The sequence below is a fragment of the Numida meleagris genome, chromosome 10 (assembly GCF_002078875.1).
Source record: "Numida meleagris isolate 19003 breed g44 Domestic line chromosome 10, NumMel1.0, whole genome shotgun sequence".
Lineage (NCBI taxonomy): Eukaryota > Metazoa > Chordata > Aves > Galliformes > Numididae > Numida > Numida meleagris.
This window is the reverse complement of record NC_034418.1, coordinates 12564899-12581037: the sequence shown is the minus strand read 5'-3', so window position 1 is coordinate 12581037 and position 16139 is coordinate 12564899. Positions and strand designations below refer to the sequence as shown.

Below are 16139 nucleotides of genomic sequence, written 5' to 3'. Positions count from 1 at the left end.
AAGACTGGTTACAGAAATTGCAAAGAGTATAAAGTTAGAGACATTATCTCTTAACAAACTAACAATTTCTAAAGGCTTCATCAGCTGTATTTATGGTGATGCACAGCTTAGAGACCTATCTTTGGTCTCGCAATACAAGTATATCACTGGGACTGTCACCTGAGAAGCAAAAGCTTGGTTTGAAAATTCAGAACATTGTGGTGTATTACCTAAAAATATTAAGCATATCTATGCTTGATAGTCACTGGTCTTAAAAAGCAGTGCTCTTTAAGAAACAGAATTATTGTCTGCCAAAAAAAAAGTAACTTCATCATTTATTTAACAAAAAGAAATCCAGTTTAATCTACTTTTCACTTATTTAATTAAAGCATCCAAAATCACATCAAGGTTCTCTTTAAGAAGTCATCAACTGTCTTGCATTTTAACTAAAAGTAAGTACCTGTATAAAAGTAGACTCCTGGAAAATAACGCATCTTTTATGAGTATTATCATCATCATATGGCTTGGAAATGGTTATTTCATGCTTCTCTGATTCAGTGAAATTTCTACTCTAATAATATTTTAAATTAGAAGTCCTAGTTCTAACAGAGAAATCAAAACAAAATCTGAATCACTGACTTAATAAAAACAACAGCATTTGTTTTATATCTCTCATAATTCAAACTTATTAAGTTGTATTTTAACTGTTCTATCCACCAAGCCTTTCTCAAAGTTTTATCCAATGACATTAGTAAGATAATCTAAATGCAGGACAAATTTATTTTTCCTTTATGGTTTTAAGTTGTTGCTTTCTTTGCGCAATCCTTTATAATACTGCAGCCTATAACAATTCTTTTCCAGACTGGCAAGTCTGACTTCAAGAATCCTGAGAAGCAGAAATTATACTGTGAAACAGAACTTTTATTTATGCTCATGTTTAACTGTAGAAATCACATACTGCAGTAAAAGCTGTGTTCATTTGTCTGAAGTGTTGTGTAATGATCTGATTCAAAAGAGATTGACTGCCTGAAACAGACTCTGAAATTGTCAGAAGAACCATCAGTAATTGGCATCATTTCTTTTAAAAATAATGGACCATAAGCTATTTCTCAATTAGGATAAAATTTAACCACCAAACCATAAATCAAACAAACAAACAGGTCTCCATGAAGATTTCAAGCATCTCACAAAATTCTTAAATTTTTAAAGAATGAGAAAATACTGAGAGTTCTTGAATATCCATATAATCATACAACACATCAGTGCGTAGTAGAATGGCTTCTGTATAAGAAGCTGAGACAAGAAAGAAGCTCTTCTTCAAAATTAATCTTCAATTTATATTTATTTCAGCATACTGGAACATACTATAGGAGTACAGATTGTGGTGAATCTCTGTGTGTACAAGTGTGTAGGAGGGAGGGAGAAAGAAAAAGATGTGAAACATATTTCTCAGATTTATTCCATAAGTCATTCTTTGGGAGAAAAATAACAATGGCACTGAAAAGTTTTGTCACCTTTCAATAGATCCCTCAGTTTATTTTTTATGTCTTCAAAAGAAAAAAAAGAACAACTCAAGAACAAAGCTACATTAAATTCTGTTTCTACTTCATCACTGATAAACTGTCACAAGTTTAACCAACGACATGCTCAACACCTCTATCTCCTTCGTTTTTGCTCACTTTTCTACCTCTTTGCCATGAAAAATTGTCAGAAAATGCATGTTTTCTCAGGTATGAACAAATCAAGGACAGCCAGGCACAGTAGCCATCCAGTTAACATGTGGGAAGTGTATTTTGGCTGCATATTCTGGAAAGGAGGACAAGGAGAAGGGGAAACTGAGGACAGACCGCGTTTTCAAGTAAATGACTTCAAAGCTGCGTCTACAGTTTAAAGGTTTCCCGAGCTCAATAACTCCATCTGTAATGAGTGACTTAGATAGACAACCTACCTACTGTTAATCAATACGTAAATGTATGGCTTGGGATAAAAGGCCATATTACACTTTAGGCTTGCTGCTAACACAAAAACAGAGTAAAATTTCTGTGATAGATGCACAAGGCATGACAGAAAATGTTACTTATATAAATTCATATTCTTCAGGCCTTGTTCAAACTTTCAGGCTTTCATTTTCTGTGGGCTTTTTTTTTGCATGTAAGTCAAAAAATTATTTAATATAGCCCATAACAAATAGAAAATTTGAAGCAGTTACCAGAAATTTGCAGAAAAATGAAACATGTCTGCAAAAAGACCAAACAGATCATTTTCTTATCAGTGACATTCACCTAACCCAGCGCAGAGTTCTTTGCTTGCTATTGTAGTAGCCAAGTAATTCAAACTGACTGCATTTGTATTTGCTTTTCCCTTTCACTTCAAGGCCTGATTCCACTTCTGCTGAGGTTAATCAGCTCTCTTCTACTCTGGAAACTTAATCCAGTCCTTACGTTTAATATTACATTATCTATTTCCTACATGATAAATAATATAAGATTTAAAATTTAAAAACAATTTAAATTAAAACCAGGACCTCAACTGGGTACTTCGTTAATTTCAAAATGTTATAAAACTGGATAATCATACAATGCTTTTTAAAATATTAGTATATTATTTTTGTATAGACACAGTGTGTATTGATGGAATCAGTTAGCTCTCATTTTGCATATCTGAGGGTAGGCTATAATTTGATATTCAAATGCAACCTCTTTGTTATTTTTCATACCATTAATCTATGCAGTTATTCAGCAGCCTAACACATAGTTACTCCATAATTACCTCTGATCCTCAGTAAATTGAAAGATCCATTTGCAAAACTGGGAAATGTTTGTAATTTTTTGCAGAAGTATTATATTTTGGTTGGTGTGTATGCATGACATCTTTGAATGTATAGAGATAGATCAGAAAGCATTGGGAAGGGAAAACTAGCTTGGAACAGCAAAACAACACTCAAATATAGTTTACAGCTGTGAAGAGGGTCTCTTCTACCAGAACCCTACCCCTAAGTGGAAATCAAGGAACATCGTTTTGTTTAAATTTAGCCATGCAAGTCAAGAGAGGAAAAGTTATCTGCTGCTGCAGTGTGACAGAGAAAGGAGGCCATGGTATGTGAGCTGTAATTTTGTCCTTAAAGGACCAGAAGTAAACAATTGATAAAAAACTAAATCGCATCCACCTTAGAGCTGGAGGGAAATGCCAAGTGTAGGTAGCTCTCCAACAAACCCAATAACCTGGAAATTCAAATTCAGGTTATCATAAATCACATTGAATGGTGATCTCCTTAAATCTCAATATTTGTGTCTTGAAAAATTGAGTGAAATATCACCTCTTTCTATTTTTTCTGACTTTGTAATGAAAATGCTAGAAGACAAAGTAGATAGTAGATGTACCAGGTAACATGAGTCCTCATTGCATGTAGTCTACATAATGCATAACAGAGTGATTAGACTGCATTGGAGAAGCAGTAGGAGAGAAGGGCAGTTATTAAATTAAGGGGAACAAAGGGATGGGGTAAGGCTTGAAAAGAGATTTAGAAGGGGCATCCTAATCAGGAACTGTAGCACCTTTTCAATATTTGAGTAGCAATTACGGGTACTTGTCTCTTGTCAGAAGCTCTGCTTGCAAACAGCATGTCCTCAGAGACTGTACTTCTGCATATCTAATTTTGACCACAGTGAGCTTTATACTCACAGTGACACATAATCAAGATATATGTGACACATCAACATGAGTAAACAAATACATAATTCAAAATAAATTATTAGTATAGCTCCTTGAGCGGGTTGTATTGGAAGCTGCTACAGTCACATCAAGTTTATGACAATGAAAACAATGCTGTTTTATTCACAGATCCTAAATAAATCCTTAAGGAAAAAAAATGTACACTGCCAACATCCTTCCACCCACACATCTATCCAGAAACCACACTGAAACAAATGTTGGCAGAAAACAACCTGTATTTCTGATACAGTATTGCATAGTTGAGACCTATTTTTCTCTGTTGAGGATGCAAGTCAGGCTGTAGTTTGCAGTTATACCATTTTCAGTACATTAACTGTGTTATGTATGTAAGCAGTGAACTTTTATGAGTACAGAAATTAAAAATATGGTCTAAGTCTTAACAACTACTAATAGTGGACTTGCAAACCATAAGGAAAGGCAAGCTAGAAATGTTTGAAGTTACACCTTTTTTTTTCCTTCAAAAGCAATGTAAATAAAAGAAAAATCATGTTTATTTAACATGATAAAAATTATAAGTCACTTCAAGAATAAGCAATGGCGAAACTAACCACAACTTTGATCTCTGGAAGCATCTGCAACTTAGTAGGATTACTTTATAGTCCCATAATTGTAACGGAATGCAGAGCCCACTATAAGCTTTTGAAAAGTTTTTCTCTCATCCTTGTGGAAGCTACCAGTAAGGACAAAAGAGGCAGAACACAGGGAAGCACATCTTTCTGCTACCCTTATAACGGAAACTTCCAGTAACAACAGGATGATGGAAATGCTGCTAGATCTTTGCTTCTTATAGATCACCACACCACAAACTAATTAAGACTTCAGAGTTTCTGAGGCAGTGCAATGCCGGAATTGTTGCTAGGAAGTTGTAAGTTTTCATTTCTAAATATTGTATAGAGAAGATATCCAACAAATAATATGGTACTATTAAGTAACGGAATAGGATCAGTCCCAAAAAACAAAGCAGCAAACAGGCCAGAAGCAAACTATTTGAAGAAATGTTGAAGATGCAACAAACACGCAGTGGCATGATTTGTTTGATTCCAAGTTAATCAGAGTTGCACTAGCATAGAAGAGTCAGGAATCTGGCCCACACTTTAAAGCAATTACATTGTTAATATGCTAATGCATCATGCATATTAAAATGTTATAAAATATTGACTCAGATATGCAAGGTCTTATTGTCAATTATAATTAGCTTTGAAATTGTATAATAACTAGCAGCAATAATAACAACAATAAGCAAACTGATTGAGGACGTTTGGAATATTTGAGGATTTTTATTTTAAATGATTTCATGATTAAAGCATAATAATTAATAGTTCAAATGAAACTCCTCTCTTTCTTACTGTTAGACAAAACATCAAAATGCTTTAATAAAACTTTTTATCAAACAAGTCCTTATTACAGAAGAATTTAAATTTCATCATTTTCAGAGCTCATATTTATTTCTTAGCAGTGGTATTCATTGCTTTTGTGTTTCCTTCATGGCTAAAACATTGCTAGAGGTGCTGATATTGAATCAGGTTCTAGAAGTTCAGAATCAAACAATTCTTACTTGCACACTAATGGCAAAAAGATCTCACAAAGATATCAGTATGTATCTTTAAAAATCCTCTGTTTTTCAGCCTGAAAATACCATAATTACCATCCAGCAACTTCACTAGTAGCTCAAATCATACTTCTGTGACTCTTTATTCTAGAAAAAACGTGTTCTTAAAGAAGATTGACTAAACCAAGATCTGGTTAAAAACCTCTACTCTGACCTACTATCATACTTCAGTGTTACAGGGAAAAAACAGTGGAGATTTTAGATATAGTCACATTCTGCTTAGAAGTAGTAAATCAATTCTTATCAAACTAGAAGAATACTACACATGATTTTTAAGAGGAATAATATTTGTTAGAACTAAGATATCTAGCCCTGAAAACAAAAATGAAAGAAGCTAGACTGTTGATGCAGATCTCTCTATCCTTCCTATAATTATCACCTCCTCAATTTTTTGTCCTTTTAATTACTCATAAGCTTTATTTGCAGCTGCCTTACATTATTTTCTCTGAAAACAGAGGTTACAAACTTTTATTTTGTTCCTCATACCTGAATTTTAATTCTATCTTCCAGAGTAGTGAGTCTACTTTATATACAGATTGTTTCTTAAGTGTTCTCCTTTCCTATTCATATTCCTTCATAATATGGCCACTCCCACGCTATTATCCCTGTGGATCCTATCTGTTGCCATTCATGAGCTATGAAAAACATTGATGGGAAAGCTTGCTGCATGTCTTTAATAGCTAAGAGCAGCAAAGTACTTCACACATCATGCCATCCCTCCACTGACTAATTCTATGCAGCACACTGGAACCTGCGGAGTTCTGTGTAGTCCTGTATTTACATGCCAGCGAATAAACACCAACGTGCGAGACTCTGCTAGTGCAAAAATGATGAATCATCTAGTTTGAATTCCAATAAGTCAGAAAAAAGGTGAAGTGAAAAAGGTTAATATTCCTTACTCAGAGGTTGGCGAGGCCAGGGCACAGGCTGCCCAGAGAAGCTGTGGATGACCCATCCCTGGAGATTCTCAAAGCAAGGTTAGACAGGACCCTGGGTGGTTGGCAACCAGTCCAAGGCAGAGAGATTGGAACTATTTGATCATAAAGGTCTCTTCCAACCTAAGCCATTCCTGAGATTCACCTGTTTATATCTCCATAATGGCTTATTTCCTTATCTTTCTAAAATTTCCTGAAATTTACTCGCCTCTAAATTAGAGGTAATTATATAATACACCAAAGTAACTCCCTAAAATTGCTAATAATGCCTACAGTCATTTTTACAATAAAAGGTTAAATAAAATAAATGAAAGCATGAGCAAGGTATTCATGGCATTTAAATACATCATAGCTGAAGGCTTATTCTAAAGAGTAATTGTGTCTCTCTTCCTTTTTAATTATTGCCTTTGTATTTTTTAAGGTAATATACAATATAGATAACTTTAGTAGAGCATGTGCTGGGCGATGATTCAATTATTGTATTTATATTCTTGGTAAACCATAAAAAGTCTTTTTGGCTTTATGCCCTTTCCCATTACGTGATAAAATTGCCTCATACTTCTTCATTTCAAAAGAATGCAGTTGGTATATGGGTAATTACCTTTGTCAAATAGAACCCACGGCTTTGTCCTTGAGATTCCTATGCTCCATGCCTAGAAAATATTTTATATGGGCAAATCAACATTTCCATTTCAAGATTTTGTCTATATTTTCATCCTCTGCTTTAATTAATAATTCACCAGAATTTCCACTAGTTGTGGCAGTGCTGGTACTTTGCCAAACACTTTGGTGGAGGGAGGCGGACACTAACAAGCCAGTGGTGTGCTTTTTGTTTGGCAAGTGTAGCTGAATAGCAAGGGTCACTTGATAAAAGCAGTCAATCAACATCAAAATAATAGCTCCAAGACTACATTATCTGGAGTGTAAGGAAAACAGAAATTCAATTAAAACCCCTCACTTGTAGATTTACAACTTGGCTAAAAGCTTTGCTTTAGGCTAACAGATATCTTCTCCCATGCAGTTCTGCACTAGGCTTGGAATTCCTCTGGTGACTGATTTGTTGCATGTTTGTGCACGTGTGAGAAAAGAGAAATTCTGGAATGGCCTTTGTGTACCCTGATGAAACTGCTCAAATGGATCCCATCTTCATCCCTCTATCTCCTGCTATATCTGAAAAGGCTGGAGTCTACACTAATTATAAAAGAACCTGTCCATGCTTGAATATGCTCACAGTGGTGTATCTCGTGAACTGTTACTGAGATTCCATCTGAATGTAACTGAAAAAATCCAGTACTGCAAATGATTAGAAGAAGGCTGGGAAGAAAATAGCAATCTCAAATAGTCCACTCAGTGCTACACCAGAAAACTTGGGAAATTTAAAGGTATCATCATTTAGTTGTCTTTAAAGTTTTTGAGCTATGGTTTCTGTTATTTGTTGGTGTGCTTTTCACAAATCTCACAGACTGCAAACTGGAATACATTTAGAAGATTCTTCTTGTTAAATCTGTGATATTATTCAATAAATTTCTACTGTGTAGTACACATATATATGAGAAAAGGATTACTTCACCTTTAAGAGAGAATTCCAGGTAAGCATTGTTAATAATGGATACATTACAGCATACTTTAAAAAAAAAAAAAAAAAAAAAAAAAGAATTAAATAGAACCCTGTACCAAGTAGATCTCAGATATAGTTTATGAGGGATGAAAATGCAAATATCAGGATATTCATATTTAAATTGGAGTAATATTAATGCATTTGTATTATGTTACTAATACACATCTCTCTTGCCTAAGTTAGCTCTTCAGGGATAAGTCTTGGCTTTGGTTTCGAACTATATTACTTCTCCACTTATTGTTGTTCTTGTTGTATCAGTTAACCAGAAATCACTGAAGTATAGGGCATTTCCTTAGTATTAATGAGTCACACAGTGAGGGCACCGAGGAAATACCTGCAATGTAGCTGTTAGTGGAAAACGGAATCCACGGAGCTGGAGGCATAAAGTCAACAGAGTATAATTACTATACACCTTGCACATGTATGACAATTTGATAGCTTGAATGATCTGAATGAACTCCATTCAGAATCTGTGCAAACTGTAGCAAAAATGTTCTAATAAATAAATCATGCCTATTTGATTTTCCTTTAGTAGCTGAGTAGCATTGACAACACATAACTCTGTAAGTACTGCAAAACCTGTGCAAGAACCTGAGAGAATACTGAGGAGGTTAGCTCAGCTTGAACTCTGCTTTGCTTCACTGCCCAGCAAAATTGCCAACCAGTTAATGCAAGCAACACAAGCATGTCAATGTGAACAGTAGTTACAGCTATAATTGTACCTTATACAAACTAAAAAATGTATTTATGTGTTCAGATAAATGGGCTTACATATGACTATATGGATCCTCACTTTACTAGACTTTCCTGAATGTCAGAAATTCCATTTCAAAAAAGTACCAAATAACAAAAATGGGATAAGCCTTTGTACATATATATACAATAATAATAATTGTAAAAAGGCAACAAAAGAAATGTCTGTAAGTTAATCATTCATTCTTACTGCACTGCAATTCAGGCTCTCGGAGAATACTTGCATATGCCTACATATTTCTTCTCTTTTCAGGATTTAGCTCCAGAGGGCCCAAACATAAGAGCAGCAGATTCAGCCCTGACTTACAAAGCAAGGCTATATCCACTCAGGGGTCTCTCAAGCATCCAGGTGAGAAAACCTCACAACCTTGGCATACAACTTTAAGCTCCTTAGCCTTCAGTCATATAACTCTTAACTGTAGAACAACAACAACAAAGAAAATTCTCATTAATTCAGTATTTAAAATCCAGTCAGTGACAGAAAACAAAGTTCACCTCTCATATCCACAGACCAAAAGGTATGTTCTGAGGAAGAGTCCTTTTGCCAATGAGCTGGTTTCGTATATGCTGTAATCGCCTAGATACTCATACTCCAGACTTGTTCAGCTGAGTAAACTTGGTTGCATGCCAATGTAGAAAGAAAATTTAAATCAATTCAAAGGTATAATAATTTTCAGTATCTCTCCTGCAATAAGCATTAATATATGGATTTGTTCTGTGAATTCTAAGTTGTATTTCAGAGTGATTTTTCAAAGAGGTCAAGGTTCTTTGTAACATTCCCTTTTCTTATGAATTCTTGTGAGAGAATTCATCAATATAATGGAGTCACTACATGACCAGAGAGGAAAAAAATTCAAACTACAAAGAAGTAAATATTAATTTAAATATACAGTGAAGAATGTAAGTATTAACTTACATTAAATATGGAGATCAGTGATGAGTGGTGCCCCGCAGGGGTGAGTACTGGGGCCAATGCTCTTCAATATCTTCATCAGTGACATCATCAGTGGGGCTAAGTGCACCCTCAGCAAGCTTGCGGGTGAACCCAAGCTGCGGGGTCCAGTCAACACACTTGAGGGACAGGATGTCATCCAGAGGGACCTAGACAGGCTGCAGCAGTGGGCCCAGGGAAACCTCATGAGGTTCAATAAATCCAAGTGCAAGGTCTTGCACCTGGGTCAAGGCAACATCCACTATCAATGCAAGCTGGGGAATGAAAGGATTAAATACATTCCTGCTGAAAAGGACTTGGGGTTACTGATGGATGGCAAGCTGGACATGAGTCAGGAATATGCTCTTGCAGCCCAGAAACCCAACCACATCCTGAGCTACAACAAAAAAAGCATGGCCAGTAGGTCAAGGGCAGTGCTCCTGCCCTATGCTTTGCACTGGTGAGACCTCACCTGGAGTACTGTGTCCAGATGTGAAATCCTTGGAGACCATGGATCTGTTGGACTGCATCCAGAGGAAGGCCACAAAAATGATCTAAAGGATGGAAAACCTCTCCTACAAGAACTGCCTGCTAAATACTTACATTAAAAAGTCCCAATTAGCACATGCTTTCATGTTTCTGCTCCTAGTTCTGCTAGACAAGGAAGGTTTGGATTATATTCCAGGCAATCAGAAAGATTAAAATCAAGTAACACTTAAAACTATCTGAATCTCAATTTCTCCATCCTCAAGCTTAGTGAAAATGCAGAATTTATCTCAGTCCACCCAGATCAATCTCATCCAGAAGATTCTCACTTGGGACAATGGTTGAAGAATGATACAAAAGAATAACTCTGTTATGGTGACAGCAGAAAACTTCAAAAATCTTTCTTCTACTTAAGGCACCAATTCAGGTGCAGGCAATGGACCAGCACAAAGTTCCCCAAAAGTGATTTAAGTTTAGGCAAAACTTCTTGTCTATCTATGAAAGTGCTGATAAATCAGGGTGTATTCCCACCACGTTGGCAATCATGATTAAAAAAAAGACAACACTATTATGATTGGTAAGCGACTGTGATGGCAATGGAATGGTCCAATCATTGCCCATATGAATAGGGAAGAGCCCTGAACTGACCCTGGAAAGCAACTTGGTGAGGAAGAGAAAATGCTCCTGTAAGAATGATGGTGATAATTTTACGGGAGAGATAAGCAGTATGTTAATATTACTCTCAGTAAAAGCATAGAGATGGCACAGTTTGTATTTTCATTTGCTGCTTGTGTCTGCCTTTAAGAGATTTCTGCCGTTTTATAACAGAGATCCTGCTTATTACTGTGTTGTAAAAAAATCTGAAAATGACCATTTTAGCCTACTTGACAATTCTGTGAACACATTTACTTTCTGCATTAGGAGTTTAAAAATGTTGTCTCTTAAAGAAGCAGACATAGCAGTCTATGAAATTCAGCTCTTGTTTTACGTAAATGTCAGATAATCATATTAGGAATGTAAAAACAAAACCAATACAACAATAAAAACCCAACTCAATCAACCCAGCCAAGAGCAGGAACTCAAAAGCTAGATTGGCATTATTATTTTCATAGCCAATCTGAAAAGAAGCAATTTTGCAACACTGGCAGGTGTTGAGGCTCCCACGAAGTTTAATGACAAGACTGATTTCTTACAAAATTCTTAAATACAATTACATTTTTAAAAGCTGAAGAAGGAACAGGCAGGCTTGATTCTGACCCGGCTTTGAGGAGTGGAATTCTGATAACTTTGCTCTGATACACACATACAAGGGAGATCAAAAAAGTGAATTGGATTAGTTTCTTGAAAAATAATTATTTTTATTTTTTCCTTTTTAGACTTTCAGAAGGAAATAAAATGTAAAATTACTTCACTTTACATCTTTTGATGTCTCAGAATATTTGGATCGCAGACTAATAGTTCTTCTCTTGATGCTCTTGGTAAATCTCACAATCTGAGATTGCTCAAGTCTTGAGAAAACTGGAATGGAGATTTTTATACCTTTCTCCTTTAAAACCAGCTGAATTATTAAGTGGCTTGATATCAACCTGGCAATTGTTAAACTGCCAGTTTAACAAAACTGAAGCTTCTTTCCTTATGCAATTTGATTCACTGTGTTGGCTTGGCTTTTCTGCCACTACTGTCACAAATTTATCAAGGTAGTGTTTACCCACAAGATTTAATAGTAATTAATGGGGCGTTGTTGGTATTATTGCACTGTTAGCAATGAAATGCACAAATTATTAAAGTAGAACACAGTTTACAAAGGTTATAAACTGAGAGCTTGTTTTATATTCAGACATATCTTTCACATTTTATGCATGCATTTCACTTATCCCTCACAGATTCCTAACATGTTTGTATTTAAAAGCAAGTACCAGAGAAAAATATTGGAAAAGTAAGCATTCAGTGTGGGCCAAGTAAACACCTTTTATTCTCCCATTCATTCATATGTTCATAGGTACAGCACTGTGATACTGAGCACTAAAGGTTTTGGATCATAACACTATATACTCAAAAAAAGATACTCTGGGGGAAAAGAAAGCATTAACATCATCTTTTTTTTCTGCATGCAAGAACTAGCAGCACAGTTCATCAAGCTCTGAAGACAAATATTCTTACAACATGTCAAGTGTGCATGTACTTATGGGAATTTTGCATATATGTATTGATTGCAGAATAGATACTTCAGCAGAAATATTTTCTTAGTTTATGTTTCAGTGAGATGACAGACCTAATTCCAGTCTGTTTTTTGCTGCACTGTGACTGTCAAATTTATAGTTTAAAATATAGAGCTGCTATTAGTAATAAATAATGTTGGCTTATCAGGTCCTGCCAGCAGCACAAATTAATCACAAACGCCTCTTGACTACAAATCTAGGACCCGTATTCCTAGGCAGGGTGACGCTCCTGGCTCATGCCCTGGCTTGGGCACACTGATTGGTCTCAGTAATATGTGTTCTTGTCCATGGCTGTATATGAGTAAATTTATTCACAGGCATCAAAGAGAGCTACTTCCATTCAACATTACCCGTGTGCTTAATCATTTATTGTATTGAAACAAAATATTTTTCAGCATAAAGAACCTCGTGGTTGAGTCTACACTCTACTTCCACAGTAGCAGAGCTTTATTTCTTCTGTCTTATAATAACTCACGGTGTTGTTTTTTTTTTTTTCTTCACTTACCCTATAAAACCTCTACAAATGTCATCATGTATCTCTTCAAACCCTATATACTTTATTCACTGAAACAAATGCAGTTTTGACAAACTAAAAGAAATGGAACTTCAGCAGAAATTAAGTTTTCTTCAAAAAAAGTTGTACTTAAAAATTCAGTGTTTCACTTTTTACTGCTACATACTGTTTCCACTGCACGCACTATTAGAAGTAATGATAATAAAACCAATAGAACTTCAGTATATACAAATACTTACTAGTTTCAGTAGCTACAATTGTTATGTTGTGCCACATACTTGTTTCTCTGTCTAGTGGTGTTGCCAAAGTTATTTTTCCATCTTCTGCATTAATGTTGAACTGTCTCTCAAGGTCAGTATGACGATCAATGGAAAACCTGCAAAACAGACATCCCTGTAATCTACTTAATGAAGTTAATGAATCCATACAATCACAAGATATTTTATGAAGCCCCCTGAGATCTGCAGTTTTATAGCCAAATGGATTGAGAAGCTCAATAGAATAATAATTTATAAGACAATATGACAAACTGAGACTAAAAAAAATTATTAATTATTGCCCAAGGAGTGATTAGCCGTATGGAACCAGTATGAAGGTCATAAAATGCCCTCAGGTTCACTAGGTAACATCTTTGAAAAACAGTGCTGATCAAGAGTTAATTACATAATCCATCACGTTTATTAGACAGTTTCTATGGCATTTCACAGTAACTGCTGATAATTTCAACTGTAATGCATTAAGCACACAAAAATGGTGGACTTCATGGTTATTTTTAAAAAGGATGAATAATATTATTTTAATAATAAATTTCAGATTAATGATGCATGAACTATTCACCACACAAATTATTTGGTTACAAATCAAGAGGCTCCATGGGCTGAAGTCAGTCAGTGAATCACTGCTTGTCTGTGGAACACTTTGAATGCTGAAGGTGTGATTGTTTGATAGACTGACATCACTGGTTTTTAAGAAAACAAGTTTCATCTGACAGGTAGTCGGAGTTTGCAAATGTGAATTTCCAGGTAAATTATGCAGCCGAAACAGAGCCATCTTGACAAGAAGAAGGAGCTGCCATGGATTGCTCCAACAGTGCATTAAGAGGATGGTGAATTAAAGCTCAAGACAAGATCTCCAGGAAAGCTTTCATGCTTGTCATTTTCAGAGAGTGATATTATTAGTGTATTATTTGTAAAAAGAATCCAAATCACAAAATTAAGCCTTCAAATGTTTTGATAGGAAAGGTGCAAAGTGGGAGAGTTTATCACTGAACTATTGATATGGTTCAATAAAGATTGACTTCAAGGGGCTTCATTGAATACTAACTGGGAGTTGGTATAAAAGCCTTTTAAGCCCCTTGTGTCTATGTATTATAGAACCAAACAGCACGCACTGACAGTGTTGCATCTGTTCTGCTCTGTATCTAGGCATAGTAGGGAGAGTTAGGATACAGTATCAGATGGGACTGCATGGCATAGTGGTCAGAAACCAGACTCAGACTGTCAGTTTCTCATGACACTTCTTTCTGCAAATAAGCTGCTAAACTTACTGGTAAAAGAGTAGAAAATACTTTGCTACAAAGTCTACGGCACAGTTTTCTGAAAATCAGTTATGCCACTCTGATACAGTTTATAATGAGCAATTAAAAAAAAAAGTTCTTATTCCAAAGTTCCTTTATAGGCCACAATAAACACATCCTGATGAACTCAATCTCATTGCAGCCTAACACCATTAATATCAATACACATAGTATTAAGAGCTGATTTTAAAGCTTAGGATCCTCTTTTTTTTTTTTTTTTTTAATTTCAGTGTCAGATATTATGCTAATATTTAGATGTTGCACTTAGACTGCTTGTGCAGCGCATTTGGTAAAACGCAATTCATTTTCAAAAATTAGTACAAAGTTATAGCGTAAATATTTAAAGATTGTGTTTATTACCAAGGCTAGCATAATCACACTGTAAGGTGTGACAGGACTCAAGAATGAAACCCCCTGTTTAACTAGGAAGCATGATTTGCTGGACACTGAAGCTTTCTGTTTTTAAACTCTCAGAAGAACAAGTTTTACCCATAAAAATGAGGTGTTCCATAAGAAAGTACGATAAAAATATGAAGTCTAATTTCAAGTGTATATGCCTAAAGCTACTCACACACACATCTGGACATTCAAGTAAACTGATTTTCTACTGAACTTCACACGTTCAGTACTCAACGGTTTAATGCGAACTGTGCTATCCTCAGCAGTTCTGAAAATCAGGTCACTTACATGGACGAATAAAGCTGCAGGTGCCTGACCTTAGGCAATCATATTTGAGGACGTATCTTAACCTTACTTTAATGTCTCCTTAGTTCCCATTTAAGTATTACAAGTGAAAATTGTGATACTAGTCAAGTTAGTACAATATATCTTACAGACTTACATGTTTATACTTACAGGTCTAAAATTTCATTCAAGAAAATTAGAGAAAGACAGCAATCAAGATAATTATTTTTAAGATGTCATTACTTAAAAATAATCCTCTAGTTCTTGCAGTTTATGTAAGGCTGCAGAAATGACTATCACAGCTCTGGTACCAAACCTTTATGAAATTCTAACATTCCGTAAATGAAGTAAAACATGAAATGCTTGTATGCTATTTAGTTGACCTGGGCCTGACATAAATTCCACTGGGATAAGACACATTTTTCCTCCAAGAATCAATGCCTTTTAAAACTTCTATTCACAGCCTTTCTGCAGCACATTTTCTGCAGTTACAAAAGTGTGAGCAGAGCATCTATGAGTCTGTTATATTGCACTTCATCTCATGCCAACAGTATTTATTCACAATGCAAAAACAACAGTTGAAAAGAAACATTTGTAACGCAAGTTACACAGGTTTACAAGGCCACAAAGCGGTAAAACCCTCTCCTGATTTTAATTTGATAAATATTTGGTACAAAATAATAAAAAAATAAAATCTGCCAAGCCATAAACGTGGGAAAACTAATAATACATTTGCAGTTTCCTTTTCATGCTAATGGTATTATAAGTCTTTTTAATGGAAGCGCATTGTCAGATCCATAAGCTAAACATAAAACGTACATTTCTCTAAAAATGAGAAAAGAATATCTTGGGAAATAATATCTGTTTTGAAATTGCCATAAAACCAGCACAAGTCGTTGAGAAGTTTTAGTTAGTTTATGGATCTGGTATGGCAATTATAGGAACAACTCCAAAGTGGTTTAACGGAAGACTTAAAGTGATTCTTAGTCCTTCTGCACTATTAATGCCGCTGTTACGACTTAGTTTGGTCTATTCTTTATTTGCACGAATGGAAATAAGAGCAGAAACTTTTTTTTGCTGCACCTACTGAGATTCGAATCACA

The 16139-nt window shown here is 35.3% G+C and overlaps 1 protein-coding gene across 5 annotated transcripts in view; it reads right to left on the bottom strand.

The window, feature by feature from the left end:
- Positions 1 to 16139, bottom strand: part of CDH8 (cadherin 8) — a 334384-nt gene that overhangs the window by 36000 nt on the left and 282245 nt on the right. For 4 of the 5 annotated variants that reach the window (XM_021408725.1, XM_021408727.1, XM_021408728.1 and 1 more), the window contains one exon: positions 13016 to 13152. In XM_021408725.1, the coding sequence (XP_021264400.1) occupies positions 13016 to 13152 (137 nt within the window). Of the gene's footprint in view, positions 1 to 9121; positions 9225 to 13015; positions 13153 to 16139 lie in introns of those variants that run through there. The other variant, XM_021408729.1, reaches the window with a different exon arrangement.